This window comes from Plasmodium inui (assembly GCF_000524495.1).
Source record: "Plasmodium inui San Antonio 1 unplaced genomic scaffold supercont1.3, whole genome shotgun sequence".
In the NCBI taxonomy this organism is placed as follows: Eukaryota; Apicomplexa; class Aconoidasida; order Haemosporida; family Plasmodiidae; genus Plasmodium; species Plasmodium inui.
This window is the reverse complement of record NW_008481837.1, coordinates 436,523-459,476: the sequence shown is the minus strand read 5'-3', so window position 1 is coordinate 459,476 and position 22,954 is coordinate 436,523. Positions and strand designations below refer to the sequence as shown.

Here is a 22,954-nt window from a genome sequence, read left to right as displayed (position 1 = left end):
TTCATGCACGGCGCATTTTCCGGAGCCCCGGACCCCGCGCGGACTTCTCAGCATGTACAGATTTGTATAATTGTAAAAATATAAAAATGTACATTTGTCGTATGCGCATGTTTAGTTATTTTTTTTTTCCCGCTTTCTCCCTCCTTTTGTATATGATGCTGATGATATGCCATCCTCTATTTTACTCTTCCTCTGCAGAACATGGTTAACAGAGAAGTAGAGGAAATAGTCAAATCAGATGAGGAAATCGTCAAATCAGATGAGGAAACCGTCAAATCGGATGACGAGACGGCCAATCCTCATGAGGAAGACGGAAAAAGGGAATGCAAGAGAACAACAGGGAATTGCACTGGGGAGTTTTTAGCCCATCCGAATGATAACCAAGAAAAAGATTGTTACGAAGAGAGGGATACTGAGGAAGGTTATAGTAATCGCAATGCAAACAGTAAAATGCCAAGGGATCTGTGCTTCGATAGGTCCCTTATCGAGAATTGGGGTGGAGAAAAAGGAAGCATTATTCATAAAGAGAAACATAAGGAGGAGGGAGACGGCGCGGATAGAGTGGAAGATCCCAAAACGAACGATCATATCCTCTGTGTGGAAATTGAAACGGAGCCAAAGGATGAAGACGCGTCTTCACCCGTAATGGCCACCGGCAACGGCGGACCGTTCCATTCGCGGAAAAGTTACCCTGGGGAAGAAGCAGACGTGCCAAGTGAGACGGGCCAAGTGGGTCACACAGGCAGAGGAAACCAAGAAACCGGAGCTACCCGAGAAGTCCCAAATCGCAGCTACCGCAACGCGGGCGAAGGGGATGAAAAATTAAGCACCGACTTCATTTGCACGAGGGAGCACCTGGACCGTGGGAAGGACCAGCAGAGTAAAGATGGTGGTCACAAGCATAACGGTGCGAAAGAGGAGGACGTGTATTGCAGAATTGACACCTATCCAACAGTCGGCACAATCCGAGTGGCGGCCATATGCCGGAACGACTCAAATAATGTTTCTGTTAAAGTTTTCAGTGACTTTCACGCATGCAAAGAAGGAAGTCAAAAAAGGAAAGAGGAGCTATCCGGCGGATGGGAGGAGGAAGGTAAAATTATGCGCGAAGGCGGAAACGATAGCGAAGGTTCTGGGGGAAATGACAACAGAGGCGAGGCCACAAGCGGGGCTAGAAGCGAGCCGACAAAAGGGGCCACAAGCGGAATCGTCGGGGAACCCCCAAACACTGACCCAAGTGTTGGCAAAATCAGCGACCTGGGCCATGCAAGCAGCAAGTACACAGAAGGTGCGTTTAGCCAAAATACTAACGCATTAAATGACGGTTATCACTTAGCTAATGAGAAAATAAGTCAAAACGATTTAATTAAAAAAAAAAAAAATTTGCCCAAGAGGGTGCATTACGAAGGATAAGGCCAAGTGCACAAGATAATCCAGATGATCACTCCCGTGTTAACAGAATGGGAAGCTACAAAATTGAGCAATATGTTTTCTTAAAGGGCACAGTAACTTCGGAACTGGGCAGTGATGACAGTAGAGGTAGTGGTGAAAAGGGTGGAAATGGTGAACAGGGTGATAGTACTATCCTCCCGCGTGACTTAGAAGAACACGCTCACATTTCTGATCAGCAGAATTGCTCAAAAAGCACCCTGATGGGTAGCGACCGAGAGTGCATAAGCGCCCGGGTCAGTGAAAAGTCGGATGCAGAATTGGATACAAAGTCAGATGCAAGGGCGCATTCAGGGAAACATGTAAGGTCGCATGCACAATCGGATGAGGCATCGGATACTGCGCCTGATGCGGCATCGACTGTACTTCTTGATGCACACCCCGAGGAGCAATCGAATTTTCAGCCCGATCAAAACCAAAGGAGAAAGGGAACAGATCTCAGCCAAGAAGTAAAAGAAAAAAAAATCCATTTTTTAAACATCAGCAAGGAGAGTAACACAATAGGAAGAGGAGCAAACTTATCCCTTGAGTATCACCATTACCAGTCCCCTTTTCACCCCAAGGAAAAATGTGCGACGCCAAGTACAGTCAAATATGATACACTGCCAGGTGAAAAGGTTAGTCCCCACTGTAGTACTCCTACACAGAAGAAGGATAATGTGAATAAGAGTAACTATCATGAATCGGAGGAACAAGAAGTGCTTCTTCAACATTCTGATAAAAGAAAAACAATTAAAAAGAATTGCGAAATGGGCAGTAGCGACATGATTGACTTAATTATAAGATTGCATGGTGACAGATCCCCAACAGAGGGAAGTTGGAAAGGAGCCGAGGTCAATGCGGATGTGTGCGCTGTTGTAAATAATCCCAGAAGCAGGGGCTATTACGTTACTAAAGAGGAGCGGAAGCCTGCACACTCCGCGGGGCAAAGTGTCGCAGAAAAGGAACCCCCAAGTGGGAGGTTATTCCCCGAAGGGGCATCCCCCTATAAGAACATAAAGGATGGAGGAAAATTTTTTTTGAATACCAAGGCGAATGAACTGTCACATGAAAAGGACAAAATTGTGGATGGTGTTTCTAACGTTGAAGGGGGGCGTGCCGAGATACCCCATTTGAGTGACAGTGCACATTGCGAAAATGAAACCGCCATGTCGATGAGGTTGACGACCCCGGTGAGCACCACCACGCAGGTGACTCGAGTGACGAGGATGAGCAGTTTGAAGAAGGCGGAGGAAACAAAAGGGAAAGACCTCACTAACAGTAATGATAAAGAATTAGTAGTAGGGAGAATTCAAAAGGAGGGTGACAGCCCTAAGGGAAGGCACCATCCGAAGAGGGCGTTATCGAGTGAGGCAAGTTCGTCATCAGAAGGTGCTGATGCGAATGGCGATGTGAGTGGCAATGGAAGTGGCGATGAGAATGACGATGGAGACGATCATTATGATCGCCATGACGGTGGAGTGCTGGATGGGGCCTCGATCAGGAGAGGCTTCCCCTCGTTGCACATCCGAAGCAGCGGAGCAGAATGGAAAAATGGCTCCCCAGTTAGTGGACATAAGTGCGATGGGAACGTTAAGAGTAAAAGAAGCGACGTCGATGAATACAACGGGGTCAGAAGAGTCCGTGGGGAAGGAACAACCCCTCTGGAAAAGGAAGGAAGAAAAAAACACCCCAAGTTTTACAAAGGGACATGTGAGGATTCCAGCGAAAGTCACAGAATAAATAGTAGTTGCTCTGACAAGGCCGCTAGCACGAGGGAGGACTATTACAAAAAGGGTGTGCAAAGCGAGTACAGACTTAGGGAGAATAGGCAAAGCAGACAAGGCAAACAGAAGAAGATGAGCCAGCCAAGTGAGCTGAATCAGCTACATCGGATCAATGAGTCATATCAACAGAGTCAACCAAATCGGCCAAATAGACGAAGTGATGCCCTTACTCTGGATGTGAAGAACAACTGCCACACGGGACAAGAACCGAGAACGGGAAGAAATGGAAAAAGAAACTACCTCAAGAAGCCAGAAATAGAAATGGAAGATTTCAAAATGCGCAATGACATGCAAAAAGAGAATAAGAATAGGGAGAACAGCACCCTCCATGATGAACTGCACCAGTGGAAAATGGAAGGTGGTGGTGGTAACTCTCATGACGAGGGGAAGAGCCTCCAAGGGGGGCCGAAGGATGGTAAGAAGAGAAGAAATATGTCCCTAGTGAACGGAGGGCACAGAATTAGGGAAGTGGAAGGGACATGGAAAGATCATAACCTGATACACGCGAGGAGGATGATGAAATTGGGAAGGCAGACGCCGAAAAGAGATGTAAGAAACGAGCGCGACAGAAGAAACCAGACCAAGACAGAGGAGGACAAATGCAGTCGCTACGACGATGACGAAGAGGACGAGGATAATCATGCCCATGACAATAAGAGTGACTATGAAAATGACGCTGATAGCAACAGTGTGGGCCGATTTGACAGGCGAAGCGATCGAGACGTGCCCCGGGAGAATCTCGCGAATGGAGCTCATCATAACGACGTGGGAGATGAAGAAGATGCTGGTGTCGCTGATGGTGTAGTTGATGGGGAAGCGGCGGACGAGGATGACGTGAGTCATTCGCGCGAAATTCAGAGGAACATCGACTACATCATGCAAAACGACGATATAGACTTCTCCCGGATCAGCGTGAAGCCCAGCAAGAATTACGTCAAAATTAACTTATTTATTGATCGGTACATACTGAGCTATAATGAACTTGAGAACAGCGAGCTACTGTTCTGCTTTGGAGAATCCAGTGAAGAAGACGTGATGACGACTAGGAGGAGCTCCGTGAAGGAAGGAGGTGAGGATGGAGGCGATGACAGTCAAAACGATGGACCACTGAGTATGAGAAAAAAGAATGCAGCTTCATCATACAAGAAAAAAAACAGGCAACAGAAAAATAGGAAAATAAATTACTATGCCATTGATACCATGTGGCAGCCCCACTTCCATCCACACAACAAGGAATTTAGAGTGAGGTACCGATACAAAGGAAGCATGAGACTGAAAACGATCTCGTGCAAGCACTATGGTTACTTGCCCAGTAAAAAGATATCGATACTATTCTTGTTCAGATGGCTACTCTGCGGTAAGTACATTGCAGAGAAAACCAAAAGGTCAAGGTTAAGCATCACAGATATTAATGATTGTAATTTACCTGACCTTCTCTCAAAAAAGAGAAATAAAAATAATGGCTACATGACTGACGATGAATGGAAAGCTCTGGAAGAAAAAAAAAGCAAAGAGTTTTACGAGCATGTAAATAAAATCAATAACTTCCTGATAAGTAACTACAAAGATGATACCTTTGTGAATAAACTGAAGGTAATCATTAACGGCTGTGACAAGCATTTTAAGAGGGAGGAGGTGCTGAATATACTTAATCAGTGTCTGCGGGATAAGTTGACCAGCGAGCAGCGAAGGGAATCTCTGATGCGGGGCGATGGCGGCATGGTTGGCTGCTCGGTCCAAAGCGCGGTTGCAAGAGCGGTTGACAGTTCGCAGGGAAGTTCGCCTAGTGGAGGGAACACAATGAGGGGCACAATGAGAGGCACAATGAGCGGCCGAAGAGAACAAAGGCGTGAGCCGAGAATGGAACAATTGCCCCGCGCGAGCGCCCCCCCGGTGAACAGCAAAAAGAGGAAGCGGACATTCAACCAAAGCGGCGACCCATACTGCAAAGAGAGCATGGATGATGGAAGTATCATCCATAGTAGCAGTGGCAGCAGTAAGGGAAGCAGTCACGGAAATAGCCAAGGAGGTAGCCACGAAGGTATCCATAGCAGCAGCAGCATTGGCGACAGCATGGGGAAGGTCATCTTTGCCAGCAAGAAGAAGAAGAAGGAATCCTTTTTCGAAAGGGCCAATGGTGGTAATGAAGGTGCCAAGGTGGGTGCAGCACAGGTGAGGAAGAAGGACGAAAAAAACGCCATGTGGAGAGGAGGATACAACAGACAAAATAGAACCGATGAAGAAAAAGGAAATGGGGATACGCTTCACGATGTCCGAGTTAACCGCATTGGAATGAAGTACTTGCCCATGCATTGTGCTGAAACGGAATTGAGCGATGAAGGCGGGGCAAAGGGCGATCGTTCTAGAAACAGGAACGCAGAGTTGTGTGACAACAAAATGGTAACCATGCATCACGGGGGGAGTTTATACCATGGGTGTGACGAGGTGCACGGAAGGAGCGCAAATTTTCAGCCCAACGGGAATGTCGTCCATGGGGGCTTCGCCAAGGCTAGAGAAAGAAGCTTAGTACACCAGGGCATCAGCGGAGGAAGTGAGCGCGGCGCAAGCGAGCGCAGCCGAGTGGACTCCTCTCCTTCTCATTCCCCAGGCAGTAAGTACCTTGCTAGCTACCCATCCTACGCAGAGCTGGAGAAGCTATCCAATACAGAAGAAATCAGGGATTGTTATAACTCCCTCATAGAGCTGAAAAAGTCCCTCTATATCCGAAGCCACCACAGAGACATGGATGACGAGGTGAGCTACTCAAATATCAACGACCATTTTATGGAGCTCCTGAATAAGGAATCTCGCAGGAGCAATAATAGCAGCAGTAATAGCAGACACAAGAGAAATTCCAATGATTCGATGGATCCTGATGTTACTAAAGAGTCTGACGCATTTTTATTTGCTATTTATTATGCCAATCGTGAGAATGTCGCAGCGATGGGTTCAAAGAGGGGAGGACGAGGGATGTCCCCCCATAGTGAAGGCACAACAACCCCTAGCAACAAGGCCTTATCTCCAACCACGTACGGTGAAGCCAATAGTCCATCTGAGCGAATGCAGAAAATCGATTTTAACATGAATCAAAAAAACACAGAAATGCCAGCGAAGCACAGCTGTACCCCCCTCCAACATGAAAATAATTATCTGAATGCATACCCTAATTTGAACAATGTGAATGGCTCGAAGAAAATAAGTAACGTCTCTACGTGTCCTAGTTTGGGCGTAAGTAGCTACTCTGTGGGGAGCCCCACACAAGGTGATAAAAAAAATGTACCGTCTTGTTCCGTGTCCAATGAAAGGAATAAAATTGGCAAAGACGTCACCGATGAGGAGAAATTGGACTATGTGACGGAGCAGTTAAAGACGAAATCATTGAATATGGTTGAGGCAAGAGAACTGCTTAACTCATTCGCAGAGAAGTATTCGCAGTTTATTTTTTCGGACAGGAGTGTATTTTTGAAGCATGTTCGGGGGGATGGACAGGAGGCGCAGCGGCAGACGCTGGAGGGCACTGCAAAGGGTACTGAAGAAGGCAGTCCAGAAGCGAATCACCATGAGTTGTCCTCCTTGGGAGACGCCTCTATGGACCCCTATCGCTTTATAGACAGACACAACAGCATCGCGTCAGATAGGTCTCCCAAAGGTCGCAACCTTGTGGGCGCCGATGAGAACGAGCCTAGGCACTTCCCTGTGCGAGAAAAAATCGTCCTAGGAAATGAACACAGCGTGAGATGCAGCGACGGTCCTACCGAACAACAACGTGCGTACCAGAAGAATCCACGAGGGGTTTTGTTATTCCCCTCACAAGATGCTAATTCAGGGAAAGGTGACTCCCCCCGGAGTAAAAATGAGCCGACGAGCGAAGGGGTGCAGTCAGAACGAGAAGCAAAACTGGAAGCAGAGCCACATGGCAGTTTAAAAAAAGGAGACGTTTCTGGCGATGAAAACATCAAGGACATAATTGACATTCTGGTAAAGAGCAAATACCTGCGCGAGGCCAATTACGACGATTCTCTGAGCAGCAACGTCGAGTGCTCACATGAGCGCGGCAGAAGTAGCCCCCGCTGTTTGTATTGTGCCTGCATGGCTAGCCTAAATCGTAAGGGCGTAGAAATGGAAAACGAAGGCGATTGCGTGGCTGGATCGAATTACAACCACGAGGTGGAAGATGCAAAGGAGGTTGAAGATGCGCTGAAAGGAAGTGACCAAAAGGATGGGCACCTACACCGGGACGAAGATAACGTGGAGAGGCACCCCCCCTGCGAAGGAGAAGAAAAAAACAGCTTATGCAATTCGTCCTGCCATTACTGCACCTTTTACACTAAATTGTTAAAGATGTTAAGGCAAAATAAGGGGGTCGAAAGGGGGAACGGGTATGGGATGAATAAAGAGGGCGACAATGTCGATTGGCACATCAGGAAGCATTTAAGTAACATTGAGGGTCCCAGTTTGATGAGGGAGGACTGCAGTGAGGAGATGTTGACGACACAAGTGAATAGCGGTAGTAACAGCATCCCTCCCGTCGAGTTGTGCAATCGTATTTTTAACTATATGATGCAAAAGGGAGGAAGCGAAAGGGTCGCTCGTGGCAGCGCGAAGGACATGCCCGATCGGAGTGAACAACGTCGCGGAGAAATGGAAGATGGCGCGAAGCAACGAGCGATGGCTGATGCCATCCGGAGCGGTACAACAACCGGGAGGATTAAGAAAGATCTGATGAGCGCCTTTTTGCAGGAACTGTTTAGTTCGGTGCCGAGAGAAAACCCTGATGTGAAGTGCTGTGCCAGCTTGTCCGAGTACACGGAAGGGATGAGGGGGCGGACTCACAACGGAGAAGATGAAAACGGTGAGTTCGCCGACTATGTTGGAGAAAACGCTCGACGGTATAACCACAGCCACGGTCGCCCCAACAACGGCGTGCAGAACTTCCCCCGAAGTGTCGCCTTGAAGGACGAGTTTGAGAGGCCACCCCTGCAGAACATGCCATACATTAAAACAGACGTACAAAGGAAAAAAGACAGCAACCGCTTCGCCAGGCAAGCACAAACGAACGAATTTCTACCCCTTGGTGAAAAACAGTCCGAATTCATAATGAACAAGGATAACTTTGAGTTAATAACAAATTTTATTAACGACGTTAAAGTGAAGAACTACAGTACGTGCGGAGAAATGAAGGACCATAGGACCTTCCACGACAGAGAAAACAGCATCACGGATCATATTCTGCCTCGGCAGAGCAGCAAAGAGAGTAGGCTGAAGAAGAAGAAGATGAAGAAGACGAAGAGGACGAAGAAGCAGAACCGGCATGATAATCAAAATAATAATTACGCAGGACAGGGAAGCGAAAAGGAAAGCCAAAGCGAAAGCGAAAAAGAAAGCATAAACGAAAGCGAAAACAGCGTCTTAAGTCCTTCTACACGAAGAACGCTAAATGAGAAAATGTTTAAGGTAAAAAGTAGTGACAATTTGAACAACTCCTTGCTCGTCGACTCGATAAATAATAACGTGTAAAGGGGGCGAGGGGTAGCCTTGTTGGCTGAAGTGCAAAGCAGAGAGCTTCGGGAAAGGCGTCCTGGTCTGGTCCAGTTGGCGAGAGAAGAGGCAAGTCGATTTTGTTCCAACAGAAGAGAGACTCGCCGCGTCATGTTATCACCGCTTCATCGTGCCACCGTCTCATCCCGTGACTGCCTCATCCTGCTGGGGTTGTTTTCCCAAAGGGGGAAAGCAAGCATCGCAACTTTTAATTTTCAAAATAAAGGAGGTAATCGCGAGTGCATTTGGAGCATATATATATATATACAATCCTGCCGCTTCTCCCCTTGGCAAAGTTCCGCCGCTCCGGAATCATCTCCACTTTTTTGTTCACCGTGGAACATTTCACATGGTTATAGACTGGAAGGAGAACAGTTGTGCGACCAACCTTGGAGTTTCATGGTGAGCAATTTATCGTGTCTTTATTTGTGCATATTGTCATATATGAGCTCGTGGACGATCGACTAGAAGACATCCATCCCCATTCCCTGCTTTTAGCATAATTACAGCTAGAGAGGGGAAGGAGGTGGAGCCGTAGGTTGTCTCATTTTGCTGAAGCTTGCTTTGGCCTTACTCGACGTGGCGAGATTCTCACCTCCTACGTGAATAAATGTGTACACGGGTGCATTACGTGGGAATACCCCTCCACGTGAGAGGCCGCCTTTTTTAATTTTTTTTTTGTAACGATATTTTCCCGAAATTATGTCTCTACCCGCCCCAGGATGCAATTTTGCAAGCATGCATATTTTACAACAGTGAAAAATTTTGTTTTATGTGCCGCGTAAAGTAATGAAAGGAGTAGCAGCGATGGTGAGGCCTGTGAAGGCTGTCGCCATTTTATGAGTGTGATGGCCTCCGTTAATTCTACCGCTATGAGGGAGACCTCTGTGAGAGATACCTCTGTGAGAGACACTTCCGTGAGAGTGACCCCTATGAGAGTGACCTCTGTGAGAGAGACCGCCGTGATGACCGCCTTGATTGCTCTCACTGCGGCCCTTACGGAGCCGAAGATTCGCAAGTCCGACGCTTCAAAAGAGGCTGATGCGCCCGAAGCTCCTTTTTGAAACGGATCACTCTAGCGTGTGTCTACCATGTCACTGCATGTATGAACAGCCTATGGGTGCGCCCCTAAATGTCCGAGCGAATGGGTGATGATGCCGCATTGGGGGCGACCCCCACATTGGCTTCAAACTTTTTGTAAAAAAAAGATGTTAATCCTGTCTCTGTCTCTTCCTACGTCCATGTCTCCGATTTTTTTTTTTTTTCTTTTTTCCATAGCGAGTGTAATTTTTACACCCCCGTGTCTCTCCTGATTTATCTCTGTCCCGTTTGCTTACACATCGATTAACTTTTGTTTTAAATTCCGTTTTTACGTATTAATATAATCACAAAGAGATGGGCAAACACACACAAGGATGATGTGAATAGCAATGGTTGGAGAAAGGGAAAAAAGGTGTATGGGGGGATGATATTTGTCACCTCTGTTTTTCTCACGATACAGAAATATGCTCTGGGCAATTTTCCCGATTTTTCGGGTAGCACATGGAAGAAGGTAAACAGAGGCTGAATTTTGTCTTCCCATTTTCTGGGAGGATTGGCCTTATATTATATCAACCTCCCCTTTATTTTCGCTCACACGAAATGCCTTTTTTTTTTTTTATCATAAAAAGGTTGGTGTGATTAAAAACCGTTTTAATTAAAAAAAAAAAAAAAAACATCACTTGTCTGATTCAAAAATTAAAAAGTACTAATATGATACACTTAAAACGATATTTGGGGGGGTTTCTTTCCAAGCGCATAAAAGGGGGCATTTTCGCAGTGTGGTGGTGGCCCTTTTGGCTGGCCCGAAATGTGCGACACATATGTCCATATGCGCGAAGGGGGATAAAATGTTCTTCTTTGGCTGACAATCAACCCTGCTTTTTTTTTCTTTCCCCGTTGTTTCCTCTTTTTTTTTCCTCTTTTTTTTTCCTCTTTTTTTTTCCTTTTTTTTTTTCCTCTTTTTTTTCCTCTTTTTTTTCCTCTTTTTTTTCTTCTTTTTTTCCTCTTTTTTTCCTGTTTTTTTGGCCTACTTCCCCCCGTCAGGACTCCGTGGTGTACATAAAAATGGACGGGTTTCCCGGGTTGGCTAACTTATAAATGTCTGTATCGTCAATCGGGGATTTATTGGTATTTTCCATGATGTGAATGTCGCCAAGGTTTAGGCTCCTCCGAATAAATTCGACGTTATTCTTTATGAGTTGTATTTCGTCATAGGGGAGGCTTAGCTCGTACTGGTTGTTGTTGAGTGTGACGTTGTCCTTGACTAGGAAGGTGGCGAAGCTTAGGATTTCCTTCTTCTCATTTTTTGGCAACTTATTCACATAGTCGTTTTGTACCAGCAGGTTGATATAGTTAGTGGGTAGCTTCTTATCCTCACTGTTGTTAATAATTCGGTTAAGTATTTCGATGATTTTTTTTTGCGTATCGTTATACTCCCTCGCAACGTAGACGATGGCTTTAAATTTCGTTCCCTCGTCGTCCTCCTCCTTGTACGCTTCTTCCTTCTGTTCGTCAGATGGTCCTCCCCGGTTGGCTGCCCCTCCCTCGTCTGGCGCGCGCTTCGCCCCGCTTCCATTACCGCCTCCGCTACCACTTCCACTACCTTTGGTCGCCTTCTGCTTGTTATTCTTGTTGATGACCTTATCGTAGGACTTCCTAAAAATCTCAACAACATTGAGGAGGTTATTGTACTGCTTGTGCATGACGATTGAGTAGCTGATGTTGTCGGAGGACGGCCACTTTTGGTTGACTAGAAAATCTTCCTTCTTTAAGATGTATGTCCAAATATGCTCCGTGACATGGGGAATCAGGGGATTGATAATTAAGCAGATTCTTTCTATAAAAAAATTGACCGTCTCTTTGTGCATATGAATTTTGTCACACATAATTCGGTAAGTGTCCCTTTTGAGCAGCATGTCGTAGAAGCCATACTTGAGGACATCCCTGAAAAGCAGCTTCTCATACGACTCTTTGCATTTATTGGTGAGATAGTTAATTTCATTTTCGAATATCGAATCGATAAATGTTTTCTCGCCACATCGAAAGATGTATACGTTATTCTTCGTTTCGATGGAGAAGTTAATCAAATTGTACAGCTTCATGATGGCACTGTTAGCTGTATCTGTATTGAAATTTGCGTCCTCGATGGAATCCCCCGCATCTGCCAGTGCAATCCTCGTCCCGTCACTTGTGTACAGATTTATACTCTGCTGTAGGGTAATAAAATTGCCTTTACTTTTTGACATTTTTTCTTTATTTACCAACACATGTCCGTTACAGAAAAATGATTTGGGAAAATATTTCACCGTTTCGTGTGCCTCCAGATCAAGCTGATCAATTTCGCTCAGTATTTCTCCTTGTCTCTCTAGGATGCTCTTCTCATCATTCGTCTCCTTCTGCTTGTTGCTGTAGGTTTTTTTTCCCCAAATAGCTACGTGGTTAAATAGAGCCATTGTCAAATGGTTAAATATTAAGTCTTTTCCTGATATTCTGACATCGAATGGGTACCAGTACTGGAATTCCCTTCTCATCCTTTGTAGCTTATCCGCACTGATATTTTTGCTGATTTTTTCCGTGTCATCACTGATGTCGAAGACGTAGTCGAAGAAGGCATCGTTAAGGTCCGCCGCGTCGATGTCGAGGAGACCGCGCGCACTCCCGTCCACGTTGCCCTGCAGGAAGTGACTGATCGTGTAGTACGCCATGTAGATGGTCGAGTCTGAGAGGCTTTCGATAAGCTCCTTCTCGGCGTCGGCGTCAGGTTGGGAAGGGGTGTCGACATTCTGCTTCGTAGTTCCTTTGCTGCTTCCCCCCTGCTGCATCGCATTGAAATGGGGCATCAGTGTGCCCATCCCATAGGCCCTGCTGCAGGACCAGTCGTCAAGCCAGAAAATGACGTGCTGCAGCTGCCTGTGAAGAACCTCGTTGTACGTCTGGAAGTTGTTCTTCCTCATCTGAATTAGGACGTCCTTTTTAAAATCTAAATTGCCGTAGTTTATGTACCATTGGTTGCACAAAGCAGCGATGCACTTGACGTTGTTCCTATCGATGACTAGAACCTCCGGTTCGCTGTACAGAAAGCCCTCATTATTCTTTACTATGTACTGCTTGACTAACTTCCTGCAGTTGTAGATCTTCATCCCACGATATGGTTCCACCGCCATAGTGCCTTCAAAATATTGCTTCTTGTAGAGGGTCTCTTTAACCTTCTGTAGCTTGGCATCCTTATATGAGGATATTTTCTCCAATTCGTAAAAGTACTTTCCCGTGTTGATCCCAATGTTTGGCAATTCAATGCAAGAGCAACTCTCATTATAGAGGAATTCCTCCTTTAGGTGGTACTTTTCACAGTAGTATGCCTGCTTCCTTTTTATATCCTGTAGACAGGCATAGTCATCTGCACTGTCGCTGGAAATGCATGGGACGATAGCTGTGGCGATGTTCATTTTGATGGTCGTCATGGGGAGAATGTACAAGTCTTTCTTTTGGGACAAGTTTGAGTAGGTCCGTAACCCGACAAGGTCTTCCCCTTTGATTTTCATCAGGATGAAGAGATCGGCAAGGTGGTGGGGGAAGAGGTCTTCTCCACCGCGTGGTTCCTTGCCACTGTGAGAGCTGGTCGCCTCGGTGGAGAAGTCGTTTGAGTGGCCACTGCCCTGGACGGTCGACTTGGGGGCCCTGCTAGAGCCCTTAGAAAGCATCGGTATTACTCCCTGGTAAGCCAAATTGTATAAGCTGTTCTCGGAGCATATGTAGACATTTTCGCAAACATCGATGATCTCTTCCCTTGTCATTACATTGTTGACGTAATTCTTGTCCCCATAGTGCAGCCTCTGTTTGTTGAACCCTAAGGTGACATAGTAATACTCACTTGGATTGACGAAGGTGTAATTTTGCCCATAAGCTGTCTCTGGTTTTAACGTACTGGCAAGAAGGACAATTTTCTTTTGGCTAAAAAATTTCTCATTCATAATGCTATTTTGTAAGAAATCGCTCTCTTTTTGAGGAGAAGGAGAAGGAGAAGAGGAAGAAGAGACATTTCTATTTACATATTTCAAATAAATTTCATAAAACTCTTTGTAATCATGTACATATATTTTGATGAGAGTAAATTCTTGACACTTGACTCCTTCTCCTTCGGATCTCTCATGATCTGCACAGGCCTGGTTATTGACTCGGCTGAAGATGGTGATTCTGCTTCCATAGTAAATTAGGTTTTTCTTGTAAAGCGTGTTGAAATGCCAGTTCACAAACTTGTCGTAGTAGGGATTCATGTTGGTCGTAATGAAGGATCTCCTCCAGTCACAGAAAAGGCCCAAAGAATTCAGATGCTCCTTAGCTTTGGAGGAGAAATAATAACACCAGTATTGTGGATTCTGAAAGTGGTGAATTTCTTCGTCGCTGATATCCATCTGCTTCATAATTTCGTACTGTGTGTTTTGCTTCGATCCTTTTGATTGTACTTTACTTTTGTTGGACCTGAACACTGTTGCGTCTGTCTGTTTGGTTGTCTCTGTTTCTTTAGTTCTGTCTGTCTGTTCCGATTGGGGAGTGGCAACAACGGTTGCTTCGCCCACGTAGTTACCATCGTTAATCTCGCTTTTATTATCTTCTGGGGAGCTTCCCAGCACTTTTCCTTTTAACTCCTTCTTCAATTTGTCGGCACACACAACGATCGGCGTGCCTGTGCAGTGGAAAGCAAATGGCAGCAGCACATTCTGACACGTCATATTTTTGTAACGGACCAGGAACTCCAATTTGCTCAGCGTGAAGCCATGCCCTATGTGTAACAATCCATTCATATATGGATAGGGGAAGTTACCCGTGAATCTCGACTCGCTGTTATCAATGAATTCCTTTTCGTACACATTATGTTCCTTCCATAGATTCTGGATGTTCTTTTCTATGTTCAGTAGGTTCATTCGCCGAGCCATGGTTGGTTGGCTTCTGAGTTGATCGGGAGGACAAGTCAAGTGTCTATGTAGGTGCTGATAATCTGCGTACAGCGCGATCACACCACATGCGCACCTGGGAAGCGGTGCCTGCGTCTGCGCATGCTCGGCGGAGAGGGCCAAACTGGGGTCAAAGGTCTTAGTGGCAAAGGGGAGGCAAAAAGGAGCGCTTCTCCGCCCGAATGGAAGCTTAATTCGTGGCGCAATTGCATCCACCTTTGCCGCCAATCCGGTAGCCTCCTTCGATCACTCACCGTGGCCGCACCCCCTGACTGCACGTTCACGTGGCTGAGAGCAAAACTTGAAAATTCCAGCAGCAACAAAAAATAAAACAAATGGAGTGACACAAAGCGCGGAACGTGTCGTTCAAAATATATATGCATAAACGTACAAATCGACTTCGCGTGCTGGGCTCATGACGAGATTATCCTACGGACACCTGTGTTCACTCCACAGCTATCCACGTTCACCCCAAGTCCGTAATGTGTCGCAAGGAGCTTTGTTAAAAGGGGGCCCGCCGTACATATGTAGAGGAAGCAGGTTGGGGGAAGGGGGGGAGGCGCACTCATATAGAACATGTACATAAATGGGAATAATACAAAAATATGAACATATATAAAATGGGAAACACAAAAATATAAACATGTATAAAATGAGAAATACAAAAATATCAACATGTATAAATATAAAAATATATGTAAAAGGTGTACCATGGAAAAGTTGTGAAACTTTAAAAAAAAAATTATAAAAAAGCTGAAAAAAAAAAACGCATACATATATGTATATAATGTAGTGAGCACGTGCATCATATAAATGAGATGTATATATCTCTTCATTATGCTATGCGTTCGCGACGTTTCTACGTACTTGGTCTTTTGTTTTTATCTCGGTTAAGGGGGTCTACGAGTGGAGCTTGTCGCATCACCCTCATGTCAGCACGACAATTTAGCGAAAAAAAGTGGAAAAAGAACGGGAAAAAGAACGGACATGTTTGCTTTTCATTCCCTCCACCCGCTGTTCGCACGGGCATAGATATTTTTCTTATGTGCGTGGAAGCCCAGCGCAAAATGGCTGTGGGTAAAAGGCCCAGGGGAACTGCGTGCAATGACATTTTTTTTTTTTTGCGTGGGGGGGTATGGGAATAAAGTGGCGGCTTATATCTATATACGGCTCCTTTGTTTCACTACGCTGTGAAGGTGTATAATGTCCATCAGTACATGGTATGTCATTTGGGGCGAGAGCGGCGTGTTGGCTCTCCGCTTATCCAATTGGCGTGACTAACTTAATTGGCAATCCACACCTTCCCGTGGCCATTTCAGTTGGAGATTTTCTTCATCCTTGCAGAGATGTAACAATATAATACTCCGCGCATGAAGCGGGAACCCCCACCTCCATGCATCAACTCCGCGTTTGCTCCCGCTTGTTCAATTAGGCATTTGTGCGGTCCTTTCATTGCTGCCGTTGCAGCTTTTTTTTCACTAGAATTTTTTACAGGCCAATTTTGGGAAGGTTCGCCAAATTGGGGTCAACCCTTTGGAGTATCCCCGGTTGCCCCCTACCACATGTGCAACACGCCCTTTTCCCCCCATGGCATACGCGAGCACATATTAACAGGGCGGGGGGGCGAAGCGTCACCATAAGGGAGGGACTACATACATTTTATGCGCCTTTTTTTGTATGCCATTTAAGTGTCATTTTTTTTTTTGTGGAACTGCACAGAGGAAGAAGGATTTAGTGACAATACCGCGACGTGATTGTTCAAATGTGTTCGTAATTCACCCACGAGGGGGACATAACATGCGTACACATATGATGCGTGACTGGCATGGCATACTTGACTTGACGTTCATGTCATGTGCAAACAGGAACGATGTACGCATCGCCAGGTGGGAGGATTGGACCTTTCATTTGTTTCTTCCCCCGTCTGCCAAGTGGGGATATTATCCATATACATAGATATATATATGTGCACATGCGCACATGTGAAAACCTCGCGACGCCCAATTCGTGGCGACACCGCGTGGACCGCATCGGATAGAGAGAAAGAACGCACAGTTTGTTCGTAACACCTCTGGGCTTTCCCCGCGTTGGACAAATATATTTTTCCCCTCTACATGCGCAAAGTGGAACTCATCCCCCCGTGTGTGCCATCCATATGTCCCATCTATGCGTCCCATTTGTCTGCCCCACCCCCCGTTCTGCTCTACATGCCTTCCTTGCGCAATGTGTTCCATTATCATTTAAAATATGCTTCCCCGAGTGGGTGATCCACGCACGTCGCGTTTACATTTCTAGCAGTCCAGCGATCACTTATATACCCCCCCCTATGTGCCAGACAGAACGTCAAAGATGGCGATTGCGCGTCGGTTCCCCCCCCTGTCGCTGCTATTGTTGCTGCTACCGCTGCTGCTTTTTTTCTTGTTCCAGCTCTCCCTTGCCTTTGTTCCCCCGAAAGTAAACTACAAGTCGCTGACCTCTGGCTCACGTAACTATGTAACGAAAAAAAAAGAGAAAAAAAGAAAAAAAAAATCGAGTACGCCATTCTCACGTGTGTCGTGTGGGAGTTTATGCCCGTGTGAATTCTTTTCCGCACGTGGACAAGTCTATCCATCGCCTTGTTTCAATTCTCTTCTTCTTTTTCTGTCCGTTATTACTCGGGGTGCATCTCCCCCTGTGGATTACGTGATGTGTAGCCCTGCGCTACCGTCCGAATGCATTTAACTTGTCAATATGACACTCATACGGTGATGATGCAGCATGTGTGGGGGGTTCGCTCCTTCCTAGACGCACACAAATGCATCTGTACAAACGCGCAAAAATGCGCATAGATGATTACCCCCTTCTACACGTATACACATGAGACCGCTTTTCCGTCCCCCTCTTCTCAAGTAGCATAGCCACACACAGAGAAAAAAGGGAATAATACAAAGGAGTCCCCTGATTATCCGCGCGTCCCCCAATTTTTTAAGCAGCATAATTACCCCCCTGTCGAATGAAAACGTTAAAAAGTACTTCGTCTTCCGATACCTATCTCGCATATGCGTATCGTTAAGTAGCGCCTTCTCCCTAAACGCAAAAATACACATGTATAGGCAGAACAGTGACAACTTGCTGCAGACTCAAGTGGTAATATACAATGAGATTCTCGTCAAGGTTCTGAGAGTTTGCTGGCTCTACAAGCTAAGATCTTTTGTTGATAGCAATATAAAATTGTGTAGAATTCTGTCCACTGTCTTTTATGTTATTGGCATTTATTTGGACTTATTGTCTACTCTAGACTTTTTTAAGAATTCCTTTTTTTTCCTTTCCACGTTTTATGTCCTTTCGTCTACCCTTAAAAGTTTAAGCATCATGACTTATTCATCCATCCGGTCTGCCACTTACCTTCGTCTGTGTGAAATGTTGAACAATCCAAACGAGAGTGTCCCCTCGGTACGTGATAATATCAATCGAGAGAGCAGGGTGGAACCCACAAATGATCACTTAGTTACGGAGGAGGGGAGTCAGATTCGTACAGACGGAGTAAAGTCCAAGGGGGACAACGAGGCAAATCCCTTGGGAGAAGATACACACGTGCCTCTTCTCGCCGCAGAGCAGGGAGACATCCCTCGGGTGAGTTCTTCAAATGGGACCCCCAACAGTGAACGCGGCAACTACTGCAGCAGTTGCGCTACTAACTCCGTCAACAGTGTGAAGAAGACGTATTTCATTGGCGAGGTGAGCGTCCTCATGGATTTGCTGGCTTCCCTCGTGGACCTCCTCACCGTTGTGCTTCTCGCACGGACGACCAAGTACATAAAGAAGAAAATTTCTTTTTACTTCCTCCTGTCCTCTCTGCATTTGTTTTTCTGCTACAAGGAGTTGCAGTGCTTGTTGAAGTAGCTCACCGGGGGGAGTGATCACCCTCGCATAGTTAAGATCACACTGCGGAAATGAGCAGTCTGATCAGTTGCGCAGAAAAATTCCCAACAAAGGAATATATACCTTTGGGGAAACTTGCTATCTGTATTATGGAAACGTTTATTCGGCAGAGCATCACGTTAACCTGTCCATTTCGCATTTGTCAACCCTTCAAAGGAGGCTTCACACCTCTTAATTTTTTTTTTTTCTTTTTAAATTCATTTCCACATGAAAGAACTGCTCTGCAGCATTCTTTCCCATTTGTCACTTTTTTTTTTTTTTTTTAAACATTAAAATGTTCATGTGTGATGATAAAGAAATGGTTTATTTAATCTGACCAGTCGTACATAATCCTTCTGCGCAAAAATGTGCGTCTTTATAAAGCGTGGCGGCACAGGGTGGGGAGATCCCTCGTACGGTTGGCAAAGGTGGCGAGAACTGGGCTGTTCACATGCACCGCGTCTATCTGCCCGTGTTGTGGCGCAATCGATTGCTATCCCCGCGGCTGATGCAGTGACCCAGGTGTGGTATTTCAAAACTTGGAGGGGCGTTTAATCTTTCCCCCCTTTAGGGAGACAACCTCGATCAGCCCCAACCATTTGCGAAACATATGCGTGACTTAGAAGTTGGCGCACGAGCGGGTACACAAACGGGTAGACAAACAGGTACACAAAAAGGCACACCAGCTATGTGTATTTATATTCAGACGTCCCACTCGATGCGGCTTCTAAAAAATGCAACGACGAACGAAAAAAAAAAAAAAAGACGGACGGGCTAATTAGTTTTTACCCCCCATTCTTCCGTTTATTTTATTTTTCCCCTTTAAATCGGCATGGACACCTCCGATTGGCTCCCCCCACGGATGTCCTTAGATGCACTGTTAACATGGAAACGGGGCACACCTTACGACGGGGGGTGGAGTCACTCGTGTTCCCATTTCAGTCTTCCTCCTCCGGGTAGGTATAGGGGCAGTCGATGTAGAGTTTCTGCGAAAGGGAAGTTGGGGCGATGCGGTTATCCATACATGCTGGAAGAAGCAGAGGGTGCAGTATGGCGGCATGTGTACTCCTCGAATAGTTGGCGCACCCAGTTCGTGCTTACCCCCTTATTTATCCTCTTCCAGAAATTGTTAAACCACACACCCCAAAAGTAAGACGTGATGCAGCCACTCGTTACGACGAACATCCAATAGCGGCTGTTGTGCTTCAGTATGTGATCATAGATTCTGCAAAAGACGGGAAAGGTTGGGAGGACCAAATGGACACGCTCAGGCGTGTATACACGTACGTGTGAACATGTGTTAACTGCGAAATTGCCACCCTTCTGCATACATAGCCCCGTAGACGGAGAGGAGAAGCCGGGAACGCACTCCCTACCTGGTCTTATTCAGGGCAACGAAAAAGGGGTTGAAAATGTCCTTGCCCTTCCTACTCTTGGCAAGGGATTTCCAGATGAACTTGGGGTAGGTATCACTGAATGGACTTCCGAAAACCACTATAGAAGGGAACAAAAAAAAAAAAAAAAAAAGGATTCACGTGTGTTTATCACCCTGTTGGAGGACCTCACCCTTGCCGTGACAAAGGTATATACTGATACGTTTTTTTATGCATTCTTTCCGCGGATTACACTGGAACAGGCATGTACTTATGTGTCACTTACTTTTTTATTCTTTTCCAAATTAACAGTTTTTTCTTTTTTTTTTCACGTAGTGTTTATATGGTCATATAATGGTTACTATTTCGTGATGCGAAGTAAAACGTTTTGGCGAGGAAAACATGTTAAGGCTGAGGGGGGAAGAAGAAGAAGAAAAAAAAAAAAAGCGTTGGCACCTCTGATGTTTGGTTCTTCCTCACAGCGGCAGTCGCACGGGGATTAAGTAAGCGCGAGGGAAAAGAGCTCTGATAGGGCATTAAAGTTGGCGATACCCAGCATGGAGGTCCTCAGGATGGCGATACCCAGCATGGCGGTACCCAGCATGGCTGTATCCAACTTGTCCGTATACGGCTTGGAAATTTTGTTTCACTTTTGCAACTTTCGGCAGAGGGAGATTGTGTTCCTCGCCGCGAATGTACCAGAGCAGTCTCGTGGTCCCTATGGAAGTTTTCCCTCGTCCATTCGGATAACCCTAAAAAATGAGAAGTGAGAAAGTCGGCGTAGTGTTTATAAGCTGCTATTCATTCTGCGTTGTTGCGCGTTTTTTTTTTTTTTTTTTTTTCCGAGACGATTTCGTCGAATGGAAATACATTTATCGGATAACTTTCATCGGGGGAATAATCGCCAAGTGAACTTTCGTAGGAATGCTTCAGCCTATTTTTTCCTTTTTTCTTGTTTGTGGGGTTTCCCCATTTTGACACCAATCGGGTTGGCCGCAGCTGTCCGTGTAAAAGTAGTGCCTCCCCCATTGGGCGTCAATTCTGGTCAATTTATCCCCTCCCTGAATTGGCCATCTTCTTGCCACAAATCGTGTTTGTAAGCCCCCCTTGTGAGAATCGTCTTCGGCAACCCTGTTTTATCTGCCTTTAGAATGTGCAAAGAACACACGGTTGAGAAACATTTCTGAAGTACACAAATTGATAAAAGGGGGAAACCTCCTAGGGGGAAGTTTCAACCCCGGCGGAGGGATCTGCGCGCAGGAGTCCCCTGAGGGGTAACTGCTCTACACTGTGCCGTTCGCTCTGTGACAAGGGTGCATATAGGAAGTAAGTCAGAAGGGCAAACATCTGAGCTGCCAAACGGCGAATCGCAGCAGACAATGAACCTAATCCTCGTGAGCCTGAAGAATATTCGCCAAAATGAGGTGGGGGAGTTCTTCTTCCAAACGGACGAGCGGCAGACGAGCCATTTAAGGAGTATCCTAAAGGTTCAGCTGAACCAGGTTGTGAAGGTGGGTGTGATAAATCGGGGAAAAGGAGAAGGAGTCATTACTGAAGAGAGCAGTAAGCATTACACAGTTAAACTGTTAACACCGATACATTTGCAAAAGTCGGAAGACACCTACATACCCATCGATGTTGTCATTTGCATCCCAAGACCAAAAGTGTTGAGTAAATTTCTCCAGCAGTTATCCTCCGTAGGGGTGAAAAAAATTGTCATCGTGTTTTCCGATTTTGCAAATAAATCGTACGAATCAAGTAAAGTTTTAAAAAATGAAGAAATCAAAAATTCTCTTCAGCTTGGATTGGAACAAGCCATGTGTACACAGTTTCCAAAGGTTTTTATTCACTACTCATTTAGTTCGTTTGTAATGAACATAGACAGATATAGTAACGAGAAAACGATGAAGCTGTGTGCACATACTGAGGTTATGAGAAATGGCAGCTGCCTAGAACGCGACATTTTGTGTACAGAGCGAGGGAAGATACTTCTTATGGTAGGTTGTGAGAGGGGCTTTTCAGAACTTGAAATTTATTTAATTAGAAAATTGCAGTTTCGCTTTTTCAATTTGACGGAGCGGATACTGAAGTGCGAAACGGCTTTGCTGGTGATCATTGGCCAGTTGTTATTACTAACGGAGAACGTAGCGCTTCGGCCCAGCGGGAGCAAAATGCGCCGCGAGGAGGGCGAAGTGGAAGAGGTGACCCATGTTAGCGGCGTGGGCATGAGAGACGTGAGCGACATGCGGTGCTCGAACCATGTGGGCCCCCATAACGGCTGCGCCAATTCAGAGCAGGAACCGCGCGGTCCCCCAACGGAAAACGATCCTTTCGGCGAAATTAAAAAGTTACTAGCGGCGGAGCCGTCTTTTTCTCACCAGTTGATAAACGCCGTGAACGATTTTATTGACAGCAGAGCTAACGATAGTGACGCGCTCGAAAGTGACCCCTGTGATGGGGAAAAAAATGGCCGCCTCACCGGAGGGGAGAGCGACGTTGACGCCCTCCTTCGAAGCATACACGCGCTAAGTATGAACAAGGACCAAGAGGAAAATTTTGAAAATATATACTTAAGTTTGCTACTGAAAAAAATCAAGTACAAAAATAGATTTATTCTGTCCTACACCGATCAGGAAAATAATATGGACGACGACGGGGTTTTCATATACAGAACGAAGCCATATGTGTCCAAAAAAAAAAAAGGCCCGTCCTGACGAGCTGTAGCCCACCCAGGGGGTAATACATCCGTTCGTATCTTCCTACATGAACGCAAGTGTGCACGTGTTTGTGTATTTATCATTCGTTATTTATTATTCGTTATTTATTATTCGCTATTCATTATTTATCATTTTTTTTGGTGACTGCTTTAAAGTTCTTTCATCGTTGAAAGTGTGTGCCATGTCGGTGCGCTTTTAATTCTGTCAAATAGGGGGTT

At 45.7% G+C, this 22,954-nt stretch overlaps 6 protein-coding genes across 6 annotated transcripts; 4 read left to right on the top strand and 2 right to left on the bottom strand.

Annotated features, from left to right (window-relative positions):
* Positions 1-201: 201 nt before the first annotated feature.
* On the top strand, positions 202-1,413 carry C922_00941 (hypothetical protein; the record flags this gene model as incomplete). Its single annotated transcript, XM_008816550.1, has 1 exon — positions 202-1,413. The coding sequence occupies one exon, from the start codon at positions 202-204 to the stop codon at positions 1,411-1,413; it is 1,212 nt and encodes a 403-aa protein (XP_008814772.1).
* A 47-nt stretch (positions 1,414-1,460) lies between these two features.
* On the top strand, positions 1,461-8,732 carry C922_00940 (hypothetical protein; the record flags this gene model as incomplete). The annotated part of the gene is made up of 1 exon (XM_008816549.1): positions 1,461-8,732. One exon carries the CDS (start codon positions 1,461-1,463, stop codon positions 8,730-8,732), a length of 7,272 nt encoding a protein of 2,423 aa, XP_008814771.1.
* Positions 8,733-10,834: 2,102 nt separating this feature from the next.
* On the bottom strand, positions 10,835-14,728 carry C922_00939 (leucyl-tRNA synthetase; the record flags this gene model as incomplete). Its single annotated transcript, XM_008816548.1, has 1 exon — positions 10,835-14,728. The coding sequence occupies one exon, from the start codon at positions 14,726-14,728 to the stop codon at positions 10,835-10,837; it is 3,894 nt and encodes a 1,297-aa protein (XP_008814770.1).
* Positions 14,729-17,095: 2,367 nt separating this feature from the next.
* On the top strand, positions 17,096-18,628 carry C922_00938 (hypothetical protein; the record flags this gene model as incomplete). The annotated part of the gene is made up of 2 exons (XM_008816547.1): positions 17,096-17,239; positions 17,639-18,628. The coding sequence occupies 2 exons, from the start codon at positions 17,096-17,098 to the stop codon at positions 18,626-18,628; spliced, it is 1,134 nt and encodes a 377-aa protein (XP_008814769.1).
* A 956-nt stretch (positions 18,629-19,584) lies between these two features.
* C922_00937 (hypothetical protein) lies at positions 19,585-20,623 on the bottom strand (the record flags this gene model as incomplete). Its single annotated transcript, XM_008816546.1, has 5 exons — positions 19,585-19,632; positions 19,748-19,871; positions 20,023-20,140; positions 20,422-20,430; positions 20,572-20,623. The coding sequence occupies 5 exons, from the start codon at positions 20,621-20,623 to the stop codon at positions 19,585-19,587; spliced, it is 351 nt and encodes a 116-aa protein (XP_008814768.1).
* Positions 20,624-21,398: 775 nt separating this feature from the next.
* Positions 21,399-22,733, top strand: C922_00936 (hypothetical protein; the record flags this gene model as incomplete). The annotated part of the gene is made up of 1 exon (XM_008816545.1): positions 21,399-22,733. One exon carries the CDS (start codon positions 21,399-21,401, stop codon positions 22,731-22,733), a length of 1,335 nt encoding a protein of 444 aa, XP_008814767.1.
* Between the last annotated feature and the right edge of the window lie 221 nt (positions 22,734-22,954).